The sequence below is a fragment of the Oncorhynchus tshawytscha genome, linkage group LG01, assembly GCF_018296145.1.
Source record: "Oncorhynchus tshawytscha isolate Ot180627B linkage group LG01, Otsh_v2.0, whole genome shotgun sequence".
Taxonomy (NCBI): Eukaryota; Metazoa; Chordata; class Actinopteri; order Salmoniformes; family Salmonidae; genus Oncorhynchus; species Oncorhynchus tshawytscha.
The window spans coordinates 56,520,982-56,541,868 of NC_056429.1; the positions used below are offsets into that span (position 1 = coordinate 56,520,982).

The 20,887-nt window shown below is 42.8% G+C and overlaps 1 protein-coding gene across 6 annotated transcripts in view; it reads right to left on the bottom strand.

Annotated features, from left to right (window-relative positions):
• Window positions 1-20,887, bottom strand: part of LOC112253735 (inactive ubiquitin carboxyl-terminal hydrolase 54) — a 119,321-nt gene that overhangs the window by 44,336 nt on the left and 54,098 nt on the right. For all 6 annotated transcript variants that reach the window (XM_042323380.1, XM_042323383.1, XM_042323386.1 and 3 more), the window contains exon 2: window positions 13,072-13,704. In XM_042323380.1, coding sequence (XP_042179314.1) covers window positions 13,072-13,218 — 147 coding nt within the window. In that variant the 5' untranslated portion in view covers window positions 13,219-13,704. The remainder of the gene's footprint in view (window positions 1-13,071; window positions 13,705-20,887) is intronic.

Genomic DNA, 20,887 nt, shown 5'->3' on the forward strand with positions numbered 1-20,887 from the left:
GTGCAAAGTATAGATAGAAATAATGGGGTGCAAAGGAGCAAAATAAATAAATAAATAAATACAGTAGGGGAGAGGTAGTTCTTTGGGCTAAATTATAGATGGGCTATGTTTAGGTGTAGTAATCTGTGAGCTGCTCTGACAGCTGGTGTTTAAAGCTAGTGAGGGAGATAAGTGTTTCCAGTTTCAGAGATTTTTGTAGTTCGTTCCAGTCATTGGCAGCAGAGAACTGGAAGGAGAGGCGGCCAAAGGAAGAATTGGTTTTGGGGGTGACCAGAGAGATATACCTGCTGGAGCACGTGCTACAGGTGGGTGCTGCTATGGTGACCAGCGAGCTGAGATAAGGGGGGACTTTACCTAGCAGGGTCTTGTAGATGACCTGGAGCCAGTGGGTTTGGCGACGAGTATGAAGCAAGGGCCAGCCAACGAGAGCGTACAGGTCACAGTGGTGGGTAGTATATGGGGCTTTGGTGACAAAACGGATGGCACTGTGATAGACTGCAACCAATTTATTGAGTAGGGTATTGGAGGTTATTTTGTAAATGACATCGCCGAAGTCGAGGATCGGTAAGCTAGTCAGTTTTACAAGGGTATGTTTGGCAGCATGAGTGAAGGATGCTTTGTTGCGAAATTGGAAGCAAATTTGAGATTTAAATTTTGATTGGAGATGTTTGATGTGAGTCTGGAAGGAGAGTTTACAGTCTAGCCAGACACCTAAGTATTTGTAGTTGTTCACATATTCTAAGTCAGAACCGTCCAGAGTAGTGATGTTGGACGGGCGGGCAGGTTCAGGCAGCGATCGGTTGAAGAGCATGCATTTAGTTTTACTTGTATTTAAGAGCAATTGGAGGCCGCGGGAGGAGAGTTGTATGGCATTGAAGCTCGTCTGGAGGGTTGTTAACACAGTGTCCAAAGAAGGACCAGAAGTTTACAGAATGGTGTTGTCTGCGTAGAGGTGGATCAGAGACTCACCAGCAGCAAGAGCGACATCATTGACGTATACAGAGAATAGAGTCGGTCCAAGAATTGAACCCTGTGGCACCCCCATAGAGACTGCCAGAGGCACGGACAACAGGCCCTCCGATTTGACACACTGAACTCTATCTGAGAAGTAGTTGGTGAACCAGGCGAGGCAATTATTTGAGAAACCAAGGCTATCGAGTCTGCCGATGAGGATGTGGTGATTGACAGAGTTGAAAGCCTTGGCAAGGTCAATGAATACGGCTGCACAGTATTATTTCTTATCGATGGCGGTTAAGATATCGTTTAGGACCATGAGCGTAGCTGAGGTGCACCCATGGCCAGCTCTGAAACCAGATTGCATAGCGGAGAAGGTATGGTGGGATTCGAAATTGTCGGTAATCTGTTTGTTGACTTGGCTTTAGAATACCTTAGAAAGGTAGGGTAGGATAGATATAGGTCTGTAGCAGTTTGGATCAAGAGTGTCCCCCCCTTTGAAGAGGGGGATGACCGCAGCTGCTTTCCAATCTTTGGGAATCTCAGACGACACGAAAGAGAGGTTGAACAGGCTAGTATAGGGGATGCAACAACTTAGGCAGATAATTTTAGAAAGAAAGGGTCCAGATTGTCTAGCCTGGCTGATTTGTAGTGGTCCAGATTTTGCAGTTCTTTCAGAACATCAGCTGACTGGATTTGGGAGAAGGAGAAATGCGGAAGGCTCGGGCGAGTTGCTGTGGGGGGTGTCGTGCTGTTGACACGGGTAGGGGTAGGCAGGTGGAAAGCATGGCCAGCCGTAGAAAAATGCTTATTGAAATTCTCAATGATTATTTATTGGTGGTGACAGTGTTTCCTATCCTCAGTGCAGAGGGCAGCTGGGAGGAGGTGTTCTTATTCTCCATGGACTTTACAGTGTCCCAGAACTTTTTTGAGTTTGTGTTGCAGGAAGCAAATTTCTGCTTGAAAAAGCTAGCCTTGGCTTTTCTAACTGCCTGTGTATATTGGTTCCTAGCTTCCCTGAAAAGTTGCATATCACGGGGGCTGTTCGATGCTAATGCAGAACGCCATAGGATGTTTTTGTTAAGGGCAGTCAGGTCTGGAGAGAACCAAGGGCTATATCTGTTCCTGGTTCTAAATTTCTTGAATGGGGCATGCTTATTTAAGATGGTGAGGAAGGCATTTAAAAAAATAACCAGGCATCCTCTACTGACGGGATGAGATCAATATCCTTCCAGGATACCCCGGCCAGGTCGATTAGACATCTGTGGCACTGTGTTGTGTGACAAAACTGCACATTTTAGAGTGGCTTTTTATTGTCCCCAGCACAAGGTGCACCATTGTAATGATCATGCTGTTTAATCAGCTTCTTGATATGCCATACCTGTCAGATAGATGGATTATCATGGAGAAATGCTCACTAACAGGGATGTAAACAAATTTGTGCACAAAATATGAGAGAAATAAGGATATTTTATTTCAGCTCGTGTCACATGGGTCCAACACTTTACATGTTGGGTTGACATTTTGGACAACACCTTTTATTTTTTAGGTGTGTGAGTGTACCTTTACTTGTTACTTCTGTGAGCTTTCATTATCCTGAGGGAGATAAATGAGAAAATATCTTAAAGATTGTCACGGATCCCTCTGGAACTTTCATTGCGCACACCTGGCCCCTATTCCCACAGATTGTATTTGTATATATGTTCCCTTTGTGCATCATGGTGCGGTCGATTAATGTTACAATGTCCGCTGGTGCGTGTGAGTACCTGTGCTGTGTGTTTTGGGCTTTCGTGCCATTGTGGATTGCGCAGATGTTTACGGGTCTCGTCCCGTGTGTTAATCATTGTGCACGTGTGTATTTATTCGAGGTACTCCTCGCTCTTTTATTTGGGTTTCAACCCTGTGTTTTTGTTACGTGTCTGTTTGGTCTTCATCCCCGTGCCCTTACACGGCACACCGTAATTTCGGGTGTAATAAAATAAACCTATGCGCATTCCTGCGCCTGTCTCCCGAATCATTGTTACCAACGTGACAAAGATATGTGGGTCTTTGGTAATGGAATTACAAGGCACAAGGCAATGTTTTGTAAACTTACAGAAGGCAAATAATTGATCCAAAATGAAATATAAGTGTTGATATTAGTTAGTGGTCTTTACTTCAACATGATAGTGTTTTGATATATTTCTAATACCTTTTAAGACTTATTCTGGTAGATGTTTTCTAAGACCCCTTCTATCTGTTTGACCAGAAATCAAAGCCATTAACCTATGCTTAAAATTGAGAATTTTTTAAAAAATGGTTGAAAAATGTATCTACGCCTTCATTTCCCCAAAATATAGACTCTTAGTTTTCATTTGATACCCAATTTGTCCTTTTACACGAAAATGACCATTAGCAGATTACACTGAAGCAGAGAAAGGGAGGTGGCAGGGGAGGGGGAAAACAGACAACTTCTAAACCTATCTAGCCTGCCTCTATGCAGCATACAACACTCTGCAATCAATCACACCCCAGAGACCCAACAGCACTGACAGTCGGAGAAGGGTTGACGCCACAACATCCAGGGAACCAACTCATTCCAGGCCTACCCCTCAGCCAAGATTTAGGACCAAACATGTGGCATGGCAGATTTTATACCGAGGGTGGAGGTTTGACTGCACAACTTTTTTAGCCCATGACGGATAGGTGCCTGCCTTACTGGTTTGGTATTGTGTCTGTGTCTGTGTGCAAGTAGTATGTGTTACTGCAGTTATTTTTAGAGGGCTAAGTTAAGAATAACAGAAAATATAGCTTTTGAGTGTATTTTGCCTAAAGAGAGAATGGGATCATATGTGCATACTAAGCAATCAGGTAGGCTAGCAGAGCCGACTAGGTGAAAAATCTGTCGACGTACCCTTGAGCGAAGCACTTAACCCGTAATTGCTCCTGTAAGTCACTCTGGATAAGAGAATCTGCTAAATGACTGAAAATGTAAAATATGTACTATTTATAGTACATTTCCTGGTTAGCGTTTTCCTTCTTGTCCTTTGCCCCAGGTCCAATAAGTTGCTTGTTCTCCCGCTGCAGAGTGCAAAGCAAGACCATGGCATTTTCACCGACGCACACAGACACATCCTTCCCAGGTATGTGAACCCTTCTCACTTGGTGGTGGTCTTTTTGTTTTACAGGCCACTGGCCAGGATGGAAATAGTGTCCAGTCCACAGCTGTCCTGCACAATGCAGAGTGCCGATAATGAAGATATAGTACCTACCTTCTCCACATGGGATTGATAAGAGGGCCAAAGGAAGACAGGTGTCTGTCTGTATGATAACATGGGGCAGAGCTGCTTGTTGCTGCAATGTTTCAGGCCGCTCCCTCATCTGGTTCAGATGTCAGAACAACACGACAACTCTACTCCTCATCTGAGCACAGGCCCAACAACTACAATTCACAAACGTGCCATTTCTTTTGGCCCTGAGGTATTCCAAGCATACATCGTCTTGATCACTTTTGGTCACAATTATACAACACTTGCATGCCATTGTAAACAGGGTCAGTTAAGCTCAACAAATTCGTTCGCAGGTTTGCATGTCCTTGTTGGACTGTGGAGCGGGTTGATAGGGAGGCACACGGCACAGATGCTGCTCTCCTATTGGCCTCTCCGGTCCTGGTTCTGTACATTCTATGGAAATGAGAGAGGCAGGAGAGCATGACAAAGTCATCCCAACTGGACAGCTCTGGAGAAAAGTGATATCCCAGCAGAAAAAAAGAGCCGCTGTCATTTCTGAATTGTCATGAAGTGCATGTGAAAAAGCGATGGCAGAAAGGAGAGAGGGACTGATGGAAGGAAAGCGGGAGGGAGGGAGGGAAGAGGGAGAGAGGCAGAAGGGCTCTGTTGAACCCCAGGACATCTGTTTCCTGAGATGGGATGTCAGGTGATATATTACTCATGTTTGGTAACACTTTATTTGCTCTATAGACCATCTACAGACTATCAGTAACATTTCAACTTACTATCTACCTAACTCTAGCTCTAACCATGACCTACCCTTATCCTAACCCTAAACGTAACCCTTACGCTAACCCTTATTCTAAACCTAAGCCTAACTGTAACCTTAGCAAGCAGTTGCTTATCAACAGATTGTTTGCTGAAAGTACGACCATCTGTAGAGAAACTACAGATGGAAAATCCAGACCATCCAAATAAAGTGTGACCCTCGTGTTTTCCCAACACTTAATCAGAACTACAGACAGTCTGTCCATCGTTAAGAATAAGGTGTGCTGCTCAAAGCAACTTTAGGCTGGAAACATGGCGAAATCAGAAAGAGACATATTGTGCAAGTAATTACTGTAATCAAAACAAGCACCACGAGGCAATTGTGAACAGCAGACAAATGCTCAACTCAAGGGATGATTAGGTCACAGGAAGTACTGAGCTGCCACCAGGAAGTAGGCATGCTTTGCTTTGTTTGCTTCAGTCGTGAATCGTGACGGGAAATGGGTTAAGTAATAGTTGTTTTTTTCCCTTCCATCTCAAGCCCTAGAACCCATGAAAGACAGATGGCCAAATACCCAACACACAGGACCATTAGATTGGACAGATTTCCATCTGATGAGGTTTTCAATTTTGAAAAACAATCAGACAGAGGGAAGCCATGGGCTACTTCTTTTCCGATATGGAATATCAGAGAGTATTGTGGAGCTGTCCTTTGGCAAATGGAATTTCCTATTTCAAAAGGAACTGGGTCCTTCAGGGCTAAATTTGGACAGCTTATGATGTGACATGATTTACCCCTGGGATTTATGGGATATTCAATGAGCCGTTCAACGCAGTGTGACTTACATGCTCCCATGTCCCTTTCTTTTCCCAACATTGCTTTAATAGGAGCTACTCAATTCATCTCTTACAACCAATTATTTGTGCAGACAGTCACAGAGCAAACCATTTACTGTGATAGTCAGCCAACGCATGTGATCAGTCTGGATGGGAGCGAGGGAGAAATGAACACAGAAAACTGAGTGGCAAATCTTTTTGTAGAACACATTAACATATTCAAATGAATGAATAAATCCTTGCAAACTGCGGTCTCAACTGTACATAATAGGTTGTGAATTAAATACAGTGCCTTCAAAAACCATTGATATTACTTATTCCACATTTTGTTGTGTTACAGCCTGAATTCAAAATGGATTCAATATTTTTCTCTCTCACCCATCTACACACAATAACCCAGAATGACAAAGTGAAAACATGTTTAGATATTTTTTGCAAATGTATAGAAAATTAAATACAGCAAATGTTTTCTGCCCATTATTCTTTTCAAATTTCTTCAATCTCTGTCAAATTGGTTGTTGGTGAGGTCTTTCAGGTCTTGCGGTCTACTTTAGTGACTTGTTGCAAACAGGATGCATGTTTTCGAATATTTGTTATTCTGTACCGACTTCCTTATTTTCCCTCTGTCAATTAGGTTAGTATTGTGGAGTAACTACAATGTTGTTGATCCATCCTCGGGTTTTTTCCTATCACAGCCATTAAACACTGTAACTGTTTTAAAGTCACCTTTGGCCTCATGGTGAAATCCCTGAGCGGTTTCCTTCCTCTCCGGCAACTGAGTTAGGAAGGACGCCTGTATCTTTGTCGTGACTGGGAGTATTGCCACACCATCCAAAGTGTAATTAATAACTTCACCACGCTCAAAGGGATATTTAATGTTTATTTTTTATATATTTTTTTTACCCATCTACCAATAGGTGCCCTTCTTTGTGAGGCATTGGAAAACCTCCCGGGTCTTTGCGGTTGAATCTGTGTTTGACTGGGGGACCTTTCAGATGATTGTATGTGTGGGGTATAGAGATGAGAGAGTCATTTAAAAATCATGTTAAACACTTGTGTTGAACACTGAGTGAGTTCATGCAACTTATTATGTGACTTGTTAAGCACATTTGTACTCCTGAACCTATTTAGACTTGCCATAACAAAGGGGTTGAATGCGTATTGACTCAAGACATTTCAGCTTTTCATTTTTTAATTGATTTGGAAAAATGTGGAAAAACATAATTCCACTGACATTACGGGGTACTGTGTGTCGGCTATATTTAATCCATTTTAAATTCAGGCTATAACACAACAACATGTGGAAGACGTCAAGGGGTGTCATTACTTTCTGAAGGCACTGTAGATGTTCAATGCCGGGTGTTCGGAAACGAGACACTAGAAGGCTGCAATCAATCTAAAGATACTTTAGACATGTTTCCATTATATCCTGTTTAAAGAGTACATATCAGTCTTGACATTCGTTTTGGATTCCATTCGTATGATAGGAATGGGTGTGAGTTACACTCAGATAGGTGTTTACAAACACAGGGGGTCAGTCTCTAGACGCTACATTTCTCCTCCTCTAATGTTTTCCCGTCTCCCATTTCGTACAACTCGACTGGTTCTTATTATGGGCCTTGGTATGCAGGTTTCACTTTCAAACATTTGAGCGAGATATGGGCTCCCTGGGGGAATCGGCTTTCAGCTTGGCCGCCCCCCCACCCCCCCACCCCCCAGCCTCTGGAATGCACTCCCGGACCACCTGAAGGCACCACAGGCTTTGGGCTACTTTAAAATGAGCCTAAAAGACCTTTCTCTTTAGGAAGGCTTTCTGTTGATAGCTGTGTTCTTTGGTGTCCACGCCACATGTAGTGTCAGCGGGGATCTTCGTGTCAGTTGCCCTGTCTAGTTGTGTCCATTTTCTTTCTTCTAGTTGTTTTTTATTTACATTTTTTATTTTATGCACTTTGAGATGATTCTGTAATAATGAAAAGCTCTTTACAAATGTAATAAATCATTCATTATTATTATCATCTGTGGGGACTGATGGAAAAGGTGAACTCAAAGACAATGGCCGTTTGTGTGTCCCTGCATTGCATGCCTCAAAAACCCAAAAGACCATGATGAGATAAAATTGTAACAGTGATGTTAGAGAGGTGTAAAGCTAAATATATTTGTTCGGTCAGGCAGGTATTCACACTGTAGTGCTGAGTGATTAGGTTCGGTTTCTGTTTGATTATTTTCTTTTTTTTACATAAACATTATATGCACTATATATTATGTGGGTTGAATGCTGTGGCAACACAGACTAAAACAATTAATACAAGTCCCATGGTGGAAGTGACTGCCCATTACTGCTTATCACTTATCATAATTTATTCACATGAATTTACTTGAATAAAATATTTCAATTGTGTATATTACATTTGTTTTATTTGATGACTTATTATTTACTAATTCCAAGTCATTGCATCTCTATAGAGCTGCTGGCTATGCTGTCTGACAAAATCACAATTGTAGTAGTTCTTCAAAGTAAATAAGGCATACTTTTATGACTGCCGAATACCAACTATCATTCACTTAGATCATGTATTTTCAGGTAGAAATACCTCGCAAAGCAACTGCTTTCTATCCCTCGCGATTGCACATTCTTATGCCTCTTTTACGTCGCAGGCGGATTATGGTCAGGGTAGTTAATTACCAAGTTTTCTGAGCTAAACTATGTTGAATATTGGCCTGTTAGAAACTTCATCTCCCTACCAGATTGCACTGATTTATCTCTAGAGAAACTGTGCATTGTGCGAATTGAGCTCACAGAAAAAAAGAAAGAAATGGAATTCAAATAATTGAACTGATGTTGGTCAATTTGTTGTTTAAAAAATTATCTACGTTTTGGTTTATCGCTCAGCATTATCACACTGCCAACCAGGGTGGGGTAATAGCTGATAACATGTAATCGTTACATGTAATCTGATAATTAAACAAACGTTTAGCTATAAGCAGTTATGTAACCAGCAAAATGATTGTAATCAGATTACAGATACATTTGAAAAACTAAATGACTACTTCTTGGATTACTTTTAAATTCAGAAAGGATATTGGATACTCTTTGTTTGACTTGAACGAATCTGACCACAACTCAGAGACCACTAGGATGACAGACCAAATGTGTTTGATGGATCCATTTTGTCTTCTTCAAGAAGTGTGTGTGTTGTGTGTGTGTGTGTGTGTGTGTGTGTGTGTGTGTGTGTGTGTGTGTGTGTGTGTGTGTGTGTGTGTGTGTGTGTGTGTGTGTGTGTGTGTGTGTGTGAAAGTGAGAGAAGGCGAGAGATACAGAGATAGAGGAAGAGACCTTGTATCACCCCTTCCTCTATCCAAAGCTTGTGTCAAATTCTATCTGCCAGTGTGTGGGGAGCACAGAGCTTCTAACAGGAGGGCAGGAAGCACTCCCCTCCTCCTACAACTGAAAGGCAACATGGCAGACCCTCTTATCTAAGGCACCATGGTAGACCCTCTTATCTAAGGCAACATGGTAGACCCTCTTATCTAAGGCAACATGGTAGACCCTCTTATCTAAGGCACCATGGTAGACCATCTTATCTAAGGCAACATGGCAGACCCTGTTATCTAAGGCAACATGGCAGACCCTCTTATCTAAGGCAACATGGCAGACCCTCTTATCTAAGGCAACATGGCAGACCTTCTTATCTAAGGCAACATGGCAGACCCTCTTATCTAAGGCAACATGGTAGACCCTCTTATCTAAGGCAACATGGCAGACCCTCTTATCTAAGGCAACATGGTAGACCCTCTTATCTAAGGCAACATGGTAGACCCTCTTATCTAAGAAAACATGGTAGACCCTCTTATCTAAGGCAGTATGGCAGGTAGGTCGGTACTTCAGCTTTCAATAAACCCTTCCTCCCAGGGACGGGGATTTAGGGCTTTTAAATTAAACCCAGAGTACCACAGCTACCAGAAGTGGTTTCTGGGCTGAACTTTAAATGTTAAGATGGTGGGTAAGTGTTTTGAGCTGCATCAAATTAACATTACGATACAGTACAATAGGCTAAATCATACTTAACAAGTATAAATAGACTGAAATCATCCATTCTAATACCATACAGTCATATGCACATTTCTAGATTGCCCATTGAAATGCACAGTGGGTTGCAAACCTTCTGACATACAGTAGGCTTGCGCCCAACTCGGAATTTAACTTATTTCCTAGAATCCTTTCTATATATCCATATTCAAACTTTGTTGAAAAAATGATTACTTTTTCAACAAAGTTATGCCTGTTAAGCCATGTGTAGGCAAAAAAGAGAGACAATACTAGAGAAGAACTTAATGAAGCCTAGTTAAAGCACAACATTTAATTTCAGACAAAAAAACAAAAATGAATCTTTTCGCCCCCGGGCTCTCGATGTGCTGTCTCTGCATATTGTTATGGCTTCCAGCAGCAGACAATACAATATCAGCTCCCCCCCATCTGTCTCCTGACTCATAACTGACACTAATATGTAGCTTTGGAGGTATTATCAGTCAGCTAAGCCACATTATTTCTATATGGTTGATTATATGGTAATCCAAAAATAGAGTGAAAACTAAATGACAGGTTGTTTGGCTGGGTAATTATGGTGTGTGGCAGCATCTGTTTGACAGTTGTTTACGAGGTCTAAAAGCTTGGCTTAAGTCACAGGCGAGTGAGGCGACTGACTGCCTGGCAGGCACCATATTAAGCTGAGGAAATGCCTTTCCCATTTTCTCAGAAGTACGGTGTGAGTGGGTCCTCCCAGTCAAGCTATCAATGACTGGGCAGCAGTTGCCATGGAAGGCAATGGTAAGCATTTTCTCAAGCCACTTGTGTGCTTGTTCAAGTTGAATCCTTCTGGATGAGAGAGTGGATGAGAGCCTCCCACCCACTATGTCAAGTAAAGGGTCTATGAGTACACTAATGAGAAGGCATTTCATGAGACTCTAGCCTACTTCGCCAGTCATTTACTTAACGTCCTTGTTGGTGTGGTGAATTTTAAGACAACTAAATAATGGATAGTTTTACTGTAGAACTAATTCATTGTTGTTATTGTTGTATGAGACTTAGGGATGAAACGGTTACCGGTTTCACGATAAACCTCTGTAAAATTCCCGACGATTAGTTTTACCATTTCAAATTTGAAATAACATTAACGATTACCACGGTTTGAAAAACACGGTAAATTACTGTCCAGCATCAACCAAAGTTAGCAACTGTCTGACGCAGGTGCAGCATGCAACTTGGGTTTTGTTTTGTGTGAAAACATAGCGGAAGGCAGTGGCAGCGCTCGGGAGATTTTTCAGCCTTCTAAGAGGACTAAATCTGAAGTGTGGTCGTATTTTGGGTTTTACCAGAGTGCTGAGGGAAACTTAATCGAAGACGGTCACTCTGTCTGCAGAACAGGCACAAAATAAATTGCTGCGAAAGGGGGCAACATTTCAAATCTCTTGAGTCACCTTCGTGACCACCACCCACTACTTTATAGCGAATGCAAGTTAAGTTAACTTTTAGCTCGATGCATGATGTGGGGACTTCGGAATGGGGGAAAATGTCATGTTTTGTCTGTCTAACTTGCTAATAGCTTGCCAATAATGTAAAATGACGTTTTCAGTGTCACCTACTGTTGTAAAAACACTACACGTTGTTCTGCTGCTGTATGTGTCGTATGTCTGCAGATTCTATTCGCCCATTGCACAGGATAACACGTTATGTAGTTTAATCACCAACCAACATATTTTGTTCATTTAAAATCCGGCAGAAGTCGACTTGTTTGTAAAAGTGAGAAATACTATAGACTCCTATACAAGACTCCTGTATTTATGCAAATTGTTGGGCTCATTGCAATTACTATCACTGTCTTCTTAAGACTAATTTATATTTACGTCAATTGTGCATGGGGTCATTGCATATACTCAAATTCAACACAGAAGATTGTGTGTGTAAGTGAATACTAATAATAATAATTATTATAATGTAACAACACCAATAATAATAATAATACATGTGTTATTCCCTTGTTTACAGAGTGGGCGTGCAGCAGACAAACCCAGTGATGCTACTGGTCCCTCCTCATCTACAGTTGTGACACAGACACTCCAGCATTTAAAAAAGGCAGGCTGCTTAGGCACCCACATCAAAAAAATGTTCAAGACCTCACTGTACCCCTTTTATATTACATTGCAAAAGGACATGATGCCATTTCAAATTGTTGAGAGGCCTGGCTTTCTGCGGCTGATGAAGGTTGCCGTGCCTCACTACAATGTGAGTGCTGCTAATTTTATTCAGGTTTTATTTTTCATTTGATTTGCTTACTTGAGGTTGTGTTCATTTAAACCTGCACTAGGGAAACGTTTACCTCTCATGGCCACACGGTGCCATCTTTAATGTTATTATTTTAATGTATATGCACACAAAGTGCATAGTGCTGCTAATTTGATTTGTTTGTTGGTTTTCAATATAAAACTCGATGATATGATTTCAGTGCACGTATCAAAACCTTTTGAACATTTCCAGCACAATTGAACAATACCGCGATAATACTGATAACCGTGATCATTTTGGTCACTATAGTCGTGATGTGACATTTTCCTACCGTTTCATCTCTAAATTGGGTCGAAATGAATATTTATAATTACGGTAATGCATCAGTAGAGGGATTAGTCTAGAACAAAGGCTGATTATAATGAGATCTATCAAATAGTTTTATATCGCTGACAGCTTGGAAATTGGACTATAACCCTGTGAAAATGACCCTGAGAATGTGGGTATGAGAAGACAAAAATATGGGAAGCAGACTGAGTGGAAAACATTACCACACTGAAATATTTAAAAGATACACTTAGAGCATGAAGATCTGGGGACATACTCGGTGTGTATATCATGCTACATTAAAGTTATTGCTTCCCCCTCTGTCATGTCAAGTGAGGATAGCGAGAGAGCGAGAGAGAGAGAGTGAGAGAGAGAGAGGTAGAGAGAGAGAGAGAGAGGACGAGAGGAAGTTGTGTTGCACTATAGTTTCCTTAGGGTGCCACACAGGACTTGTCTATTACTGTCAATTGATGTCAGTAATCACTGCTCCTCCCCTGAAAACTCACAGCAGTCTGTGACTCTATGCAGAGTGATGAGATCAACCTCCACTCTACCACACTGAATACCTGTTGTCAACAGACACATCCCACCCTGCAGCCCACACATAACAAGACCAACACGAACACTTCAGACCTAAGCGGGAAAAAACGAATAAGAAAAAAATATACATTTTTGTGTGTACGTGTGTGCCCCTACCTGCAGTGCGCTGTTGAGGAAGCAGCTGTTCTGGCCCGGCTCGTTGCTGAGTCCTTTACTGGGGGCGATGGACGTCATAGTGCGTGGGGTAAATATCCCCTGCAGCCCGCCGCTTCCGGACGCAAAGTAGTTCCTCTTCCAAGACATGGTCCTGGCTGTGAGTCACCTCTCCCCCCGGATCAACACTCAACAGTCCGCCCCCGTGACAAAACACACAGGGCCATCTTTTCAGAGTGGCAGAACAAAAAACGGAGAGTGAAAACCAGTGGGTGTGTAAAAAAGGGTAGTGGGACAGTTTTCAAATGGTTTGCTTTGTCTGATGGAGTCCAGAGACTCTAATGTCCCTATCGTAATATCAGGCAGCTTGTGTCCAGTCTTCAACACTCCTCTGCCTTTCACACTCCCAGACGTTTGACAATAGGGGGCCCTGGTGACAGTAGTAGTTGTTGTTTCTGCTGCATGTGTGTCAACCTTCACTGGTGTATCCTGCACAGCCAAGTACAGCCGGGTCCTAGCTCCTCAACGACAGAAGCTCTCTACAGATGGGGGAGAGAAGTGAAAGGTCAGGGTTATCTTCCCTCCCGCTCTCCTGAATGTCTGAATGGAGCGGAGCTTCCCAGTTCTGCAGCAAATCTGAAGGGGGACAAGAAAAGAGAAGTTTATGAGTGGGCTCCCCCCGTCGCCTCTTCCAACCACCTCCCCTCACTGGCTTTGTCACCCTTCTGCACTAAAGTCACAATATAATGAGATACAGTCAGGTCCAAAATGATTGTCACCCTTGATAAAGATGACTCGATAAAAAAGACTCTATAAAGTATATTTTTTTAAACGGGTCAAAATGATTGGCATCCCTGTTTTTAATACTCTAGCACCCTCCCCTTGAGAGGATAAAAACACAGAGCCTTTTTCTCAAATGTTTTATGAGATTGGAGAACACTTTGGGAAGGACAATCTTTCCAGATCCTTTATATTTCGTCTGCGCTCATGGACTGCCCTTTTCAATTCAAACCACAGGTTTTCAATGGGGTTCAAGTCCAGAGACTGAGATGGCCATTGCAAAGTGTAGATTTTGTGGTCAACTACCAATTTCATTGTGGATTTTGATGTGTACTTGGGGTTATTGTCTTGCTGGAAGATCCACCTGCGGCCAGGTTTCAGCTTCCTGGCAGAGGCAACCGGGTTTTTTGTCCTGGTACTTAGTAAAACTCACGATGCTGATGACCTTAACAAGGGCCCCTGGACCAGTGGAAGCCAAACAGCCCCATAACATCAAAGATCCACCACCATATTTTACAGTGGGTATGAGGTATCTGTTTTTCGACACCAAACCCACCACTTACGTTGTATCACGTTAAACAGAATGTCTTTATATGTGCGATTGTATTAGTAGAAAATAATATAATTCAACTTTGTTTTTGTGCATACAATACAGCTCAGTGTTTGTGTAATTTATTTCATACAGTATGCTCATCTTTATCAACGGTGCTGATAATTTTGGACCTGATTGTATATTTACGATCACGTCCCTCTCTCCAAGTCAGAGACCCATTTTTCGTCCAGTGCTGTCTTTGCCCTGCCTCTGTATTCACCCCCTCAATGTCCACAGGCCGTATGCAGATGTCTCCCCTGTCCCCATGGTGGAAGGGTAGTAGATTTCCTGACAGTCATCCCATTTGTGGAGAGTTAAAGTGGGAGAATAGGAACAGCTCAGTCAAAGCCCACTGGGGATCCGCACGCTGTCTGCACATGTGCCTGGGACACCCATCCCCTTTTCACACACACACACACACACACCCGTACGGCTAATGCCTTGCGGAGACGTGGTAGTGTGACGTCCATCTGCACTCTTATCAGACTTCCACAGACAGGCTAAAGACAGCTGTGCGCCGTCTGCGCGGTGGAAGGCCGCACGCGTGAAAGTGATGGTGAGGATGACAACGTAGAGAGTAACTGTGGTAATTCCACAGTGGTTGCAAAAAAAGCCTTGCTATCATTGTCATACAGGTGAATATGATACATCTCAGCTTAAGTCCCATTGTCCTCGATGAGATGGAAGACAAGTTAGGGTGCTTTACATTAGGTGATCTTATTCAGCCATCCATTCAAATGCATTCAAACACTTCAGTAACACTGTATGAAAACACCCACACTTTGAGCAGCCACATAAAAGGTGGTGATAATAATAGGATTTTAGCACGCTGCATAAGATGTTATGAAACCCTAATGCCCATGGTAACATTTATGATACTATGCAACATTTATGAGGTTCGGTGGCTGAAATTCTGAGCTCTTGGTGGTTTTTACAGATGTAGGATCTTCATTTCATCACCCTGTTGTTGCAGAAAATGTCCGGCACAGCAGGAAACACAAACTAGTAGTGTATTCCAGGTTAAAAAAAAAAGACTTCCAAAGTTTGTAATTTCCACTTTAAAATGTCTCTTGATTTGCCAAAAAATGGACCAGCCCCTACAAAAATCTCCATTAATTATAATCCACAAAATAATTAACATTTCCTGTTACTGCAGGATTATTGTCCGGGTGTGAGAAACTGGTCAAATTAACATCCTATATCTGTAATTAGGCTCTTTCTCACAAGTCCTTCCATATCCACCATCATCACAATGTGCTTTTAATGCTCCGACTTGAGGCCAGAGCATTGAGTGAAATAAATGGGAGAGGGATAAAGAAGGAGTGAGAGAACAATGAAAGAGGTAATAAGGCTGAGGTACAGAGGAGTGCAAGAGTCAGTACGTTCCTTTCCAATCACTTTGTCTTTGTTGCTGTGATGAACCGAGCCTCCTCTTCTGCTCTTCCGGGTGTGTTTACCCAGCACTCAGTCACAGGCTGACCTGTACTCGTGATGTCACCAGACCACAGTCTGTCTGTGTTTGCTCTTTACAGCCCGGACCCGAGGCACTGACTGGCAGGATCAACCAACCTGTGGTGTACAGACTATCTGACTCTCACAGACAAAGTTTAAAGTTTTGTATTTACAGAGAAACATCAATATTCACGAATGAGTCATTCATAAACTATTACTGTTAAATGTGGGAGGAAATGTCCGCCTTCCACACACTAAATGAATATGCTTTTCCGACACATTTTTTTGTGTGACTGTGCCAGCAAGTAAAGATAAAATCACCATTGCTCATTCAAAAAGGATAGACTTGGTGATCTTAAGGAAATCCTGAGAGCAAGACTAAGGCATGCGTATGTGTCTCACAGGAGATTGGTGGCACCTTAATTGGGGAGGACGGGTTCGTGGTAATGGCTGGAGTGGAATCAGTGGAATGGTGTCAAACGCATCAAACACATGGTTTCCAAGTGTTTGATGCCATTCCCTTTACTCTGTTCCAGCCATTATTATGGTGTGTTTCTACTCTGCACATCCATGCCTGCGTAAGAAGTGCTTGTTTACTACAAGGAGGAGGATCAACAACCCATACACCCCTCCTGTCCTCTCTATCCCACAAGCCAAGTAAATGCTGCTGAAAGAGTCCAAAACAGTTCCTCCGCCAGACAAAAACAACACTTTCAGCGCTTGTGGTGGGAGTAAGTGTAGGCCAGAGCTGAAGGTCAGACAGACACACAGACTGTCTGGCTGGGCTGAGGGCTTGTGTAGGCGTTTCCCAATAGGTGGGCGGTTGTGCAGCAGCCTAATCACCAGCGCAGGGAGGAGAGGGTTCAAAGGGAGGCTTAGCCATTTCCTGTAATCAGGTGGCTTGTTATCAGCAATGCTGGGTGCGAGTGTGTAGGACGGCTGGGGGTGCTCTAATAGGTGGAGTGTTGTGTCGTTATCGTCCCAGCTGGGAGGTTAAGGGGGTTCGTAGCATGCTATACAGCTAACTACCGTTTTGTCTGCAGGGTGGGCGAGAGAGTTCAGTTAAGAGGCAGGTCATGCGGGTGGATTAGCCTGATCAGACAATGCGTAGGATTAGTCTGTCCCGTTGTTCAGGGATCTGTCTGGTCCTGGGAGGGAAGAAGACCTGACTAGCCTAGCTGCTATGCTGACATGAAGCCCATATTAGCTTCACCACAGACACATGTCTGCTGGGCTGTAGGAGGCTCCCTCAGCCTCCTACACTGTTTCTGCAGTGGTACACAACACCTCATGGCCAGGGACAGCCCCAGGGAGCCAGTAAACATGCAGCTAGTCTCAGATACTCATGGAATAAAATCAGATTCCCTCCGTCCATGCTGCCTGCACATGAGCTCATTACAGACCGCTCAGATAAAATGTTCTCAAAAAGCCAAGTGACCACAAGAGCTAAATGATTCCTAACCAGTAGGCTAATTGGGACACTAGATTGGGATATGTAGTGTATATTGTGAAACTACACTGCAAGCATAGCCCTAGCAGTCCATAGGTGTGATTCCTCATGAAACCAGGGGGGGGAAATACCATTATTTGGGGGATTTTCACAACATTTAACCCATAGAATGGTCCTTTGGATAAAGGATTGTTGACAGATATTTGACATTTGTAGGTACTGAATACAAATATAAAAGCAGCATGTAAAGTGTTAGTCCCATGTTTCATGAGCTGAAATAAAAGATTCCAGAAATGTTACAAACGCACAAAAAGCTTATTTCTCAAAAATGTTGTGCACAAATTTGTTTCCATCCCTGTTAGTGAGCATTTCTCCTTTGACAAGATAATCTGTTCCCCTGACAGGTGTGGCATATCAAGAAGCAGATTAAACAGCATGACCAACTGGCCTCACAACCGCAGACCATGTGTAACCACGCCAGCCCAGGACCTGCACATCCGGCTTCTTCACCTGCAGGATCGATTGAGACCAGCCACCCAGACAGCTGATGAAACTGAGGAGTATTTCTGTCTGTAATAAAGCCCATTTGTGGGAGGAAAATCATTCTGATTGGCTGGGCCTGGCTCCCCAGTGGGTTGGCCTATGCCTTCCAAGGCCCACCCATGGCTGCTCCCCTGCCCAGTCATGTGAAATCCATAGATTATCGCCTAATTCATTTATTTCAACTGACTGATTTCCTTATATGAACTGTAACTCAGAAAAATTGTTGAAATTGTTTCATGTTGCGTTTATATTTTTGTTCAGTATAAAGCATAATTGAGAAATAATTCATTAAAATGAGCATATTTATGATATTTTGGCCTTACCCATGCCTCATTTAAGACTCCATAATGTTTCATATGTAGGTGCTACAATGGAAAAATTGGTGTCATATGAAGTGTTACCGCTTCCTCCGAAATATGAGTGGTATTTTGATTTCCCCTCCCCCAAAGAAATATTTGGGAAATGTTTGAATATTTTGTTGAACATAATATACGCTGGCAAATCAAAGTCCCAGAGTGGGATCTCTGTAGTCAAGAGTAAGATTAGCCTACATGCCTTTGAGTAGGCCTACATACGAACGATTAGGAGAATCAAAAGTAGAAAAGGGAATCAATACCCATAAATCTGCATAAAAATTAATCATGGTCCTTCATAAGAAAGATCCATTCTAATGCAAACCACACAGGATGAAGCTGGACATTTGTGGCAGTGTGACACTGACTTGGCAGTGCACACAGTGTGATCCGCCAATTTTGATGAATTTAAATGAACTCCGTGAGGCAAAATGACTGAGCTGAGTTCTAGAGAGACAGAATACCACCTGAAGACATTAAATGGACCATTCAACAGTCATTTCATCCATTCTGTCTACCATACATCACACACATAAAGCGGGAAAAGACTTCTTCAAAGATTCCCCATGAAATGAAAACAGCTTTATGTCCCAGGGAAAGACCATTTGGGTGCTTGAAAAGTTTCAACAAGAGTAAAAAGCTGGTTAAAGCTTAAATAGCGTTACACTTCCTCGAACCCTATACTGCCTAGGATTAAGAAAATGTAGCCTGAGGAGACACTTTGTTGCAATTCAAGCTTAAAAGGGCAGTGCAGTCAAACACGTAATTTTACTGATTTTTAAATGATATTTCCACACTATGAGGTCAAAATAACACTAAGAAATTGTGAACATTATGATAATACCCTTTTAGTACAAGAGCTTAAAATATATAAACTCAGCAAAAAAAAGAAACGTCCTCTCACTGTCAACTGCGTTGATTTTCAGCAAACTTAACATGTGCAAATATTTGTATGAACATAACAAGATTCAACAACTGAGACGTAAACTGAACAAGTAGGGGGTCAAAATCAAAAGTAACAGTCAGTATCTGGAGTGGCCACCAGCTGCATTAAGTACCGCAGTGCATCTCCTCCTCATGGACTGCACCAGATTTGCCAGTTCTTACTGTGAGATGTTACCCCACTCTTCCACCAAGGCACCTGCAAGTTCCTGGACATTTCTGGGGGGGAATGGCCCTAGACCTCACCCTCCGATACAACAGGTCCCAGACGTGCTCAATGGGATTGAGATCCGGGCTCTTCGCTGGCCATGGCAGAACACTGACATTCCTGTCTTGCAGGAAATCACGCACAGAACGAGCTGTATGGCTGATGGCATTGTCATGCTGGAGGGTCATGTCAGGATGAGCCTGCAGGAAGGGTACCACATGAGGGAGGAGGATGTCTTCCCTCTAACGCACAGCGTTGAGATTGCCTGCAATGACAACAAGCTCAGTCCGATGATGCTGTGACACACCGCCCCAGACCATGACGGACCCTGCACCTCCAAATCGATCCCGCTCCAGAGTACAGGCCTCAGTGTAACGCTGATTCCTTCGAGGATAAATGTGAATCCGTCCATCACCCCTGGTGAGACAAAATCACGACTCGTCAGTGAAGAGCACTTTTTGCTAGTCCTGTCTGGTCCACGTTGTTGCCGGCGATGTCTGGTGAGGACCTGCCTTACAACAGGCCTATAAGCCATCAGTCCAGCCTCTCTCAGCCTATTGCAGACAATCAGAGCACTAATGGAGGGATTGTGCCTTCCTGGTGTAACTCGGGCAGTTGTTGTTGCCATCCTGCACCTGTCCTGTAGGTGTGATGTTCAGATGTACTGATCCTGTGCAGGTGTTGCTACACGTGGTCTGCCACTGCAAGGACGATCAGCCGTCCGTCCTGTCTCCATGTAGCGCTGTCTTAGGCGTCTCACAGTATGGACATTGCAATTTACTGCTCTGGCCACATCTGCAGTCCTCATGCCTCCTTGCAGCATGCCTAAGGCACATTCACGCAGATGAGCAGGGACCCTGGGCATCTTTCTTTTGGTGTTTTTCAGAGTCAGTAGAAAGGCTGCTTTAGTGTCCAAAGTTTCCATAACTGTAACTTTAATTGCCTACTATCTGAAAGCTGTTAGTGTCTCAACGACCATTCCATAGGTACATGTTCATTATTTTTTTATGGTTCATTAAACAAGCATGGAAAACACGGTTTAAACCCTTCACAATGAAGATCTGTGAAGTTATTTGGATTTTTACGAATTATCTTTGAAAGACAGGGTCCTAAAAAAGGGACGTTTCTTTTTTGCTGAGTTTATATACAAAACACCTGGAATTTCAGCCTGTTCAGATGGGATGGAGTTTTTGGCCCACAGCATGACATCACAAATTTATCTGAATATTCTGACCAATGACCAGTCATGTTTTATGTATATATGTATCCTCCTACTTCGATGGGGTAAGGCTCTAGAGTCCAGACCAGAGTTCCCCAACTGTGTATATATATACACACACATATATATACATATATACATATATATGTATACATATATACATATATATATATATATATATATACATATACAGTGCCTTGCGAAAGTATTCGGCCCCCTTGAACTTTGCGACCTTTTGCCACATTTCAGGCTTCAAACATAAAGATATAAAACTGTATTT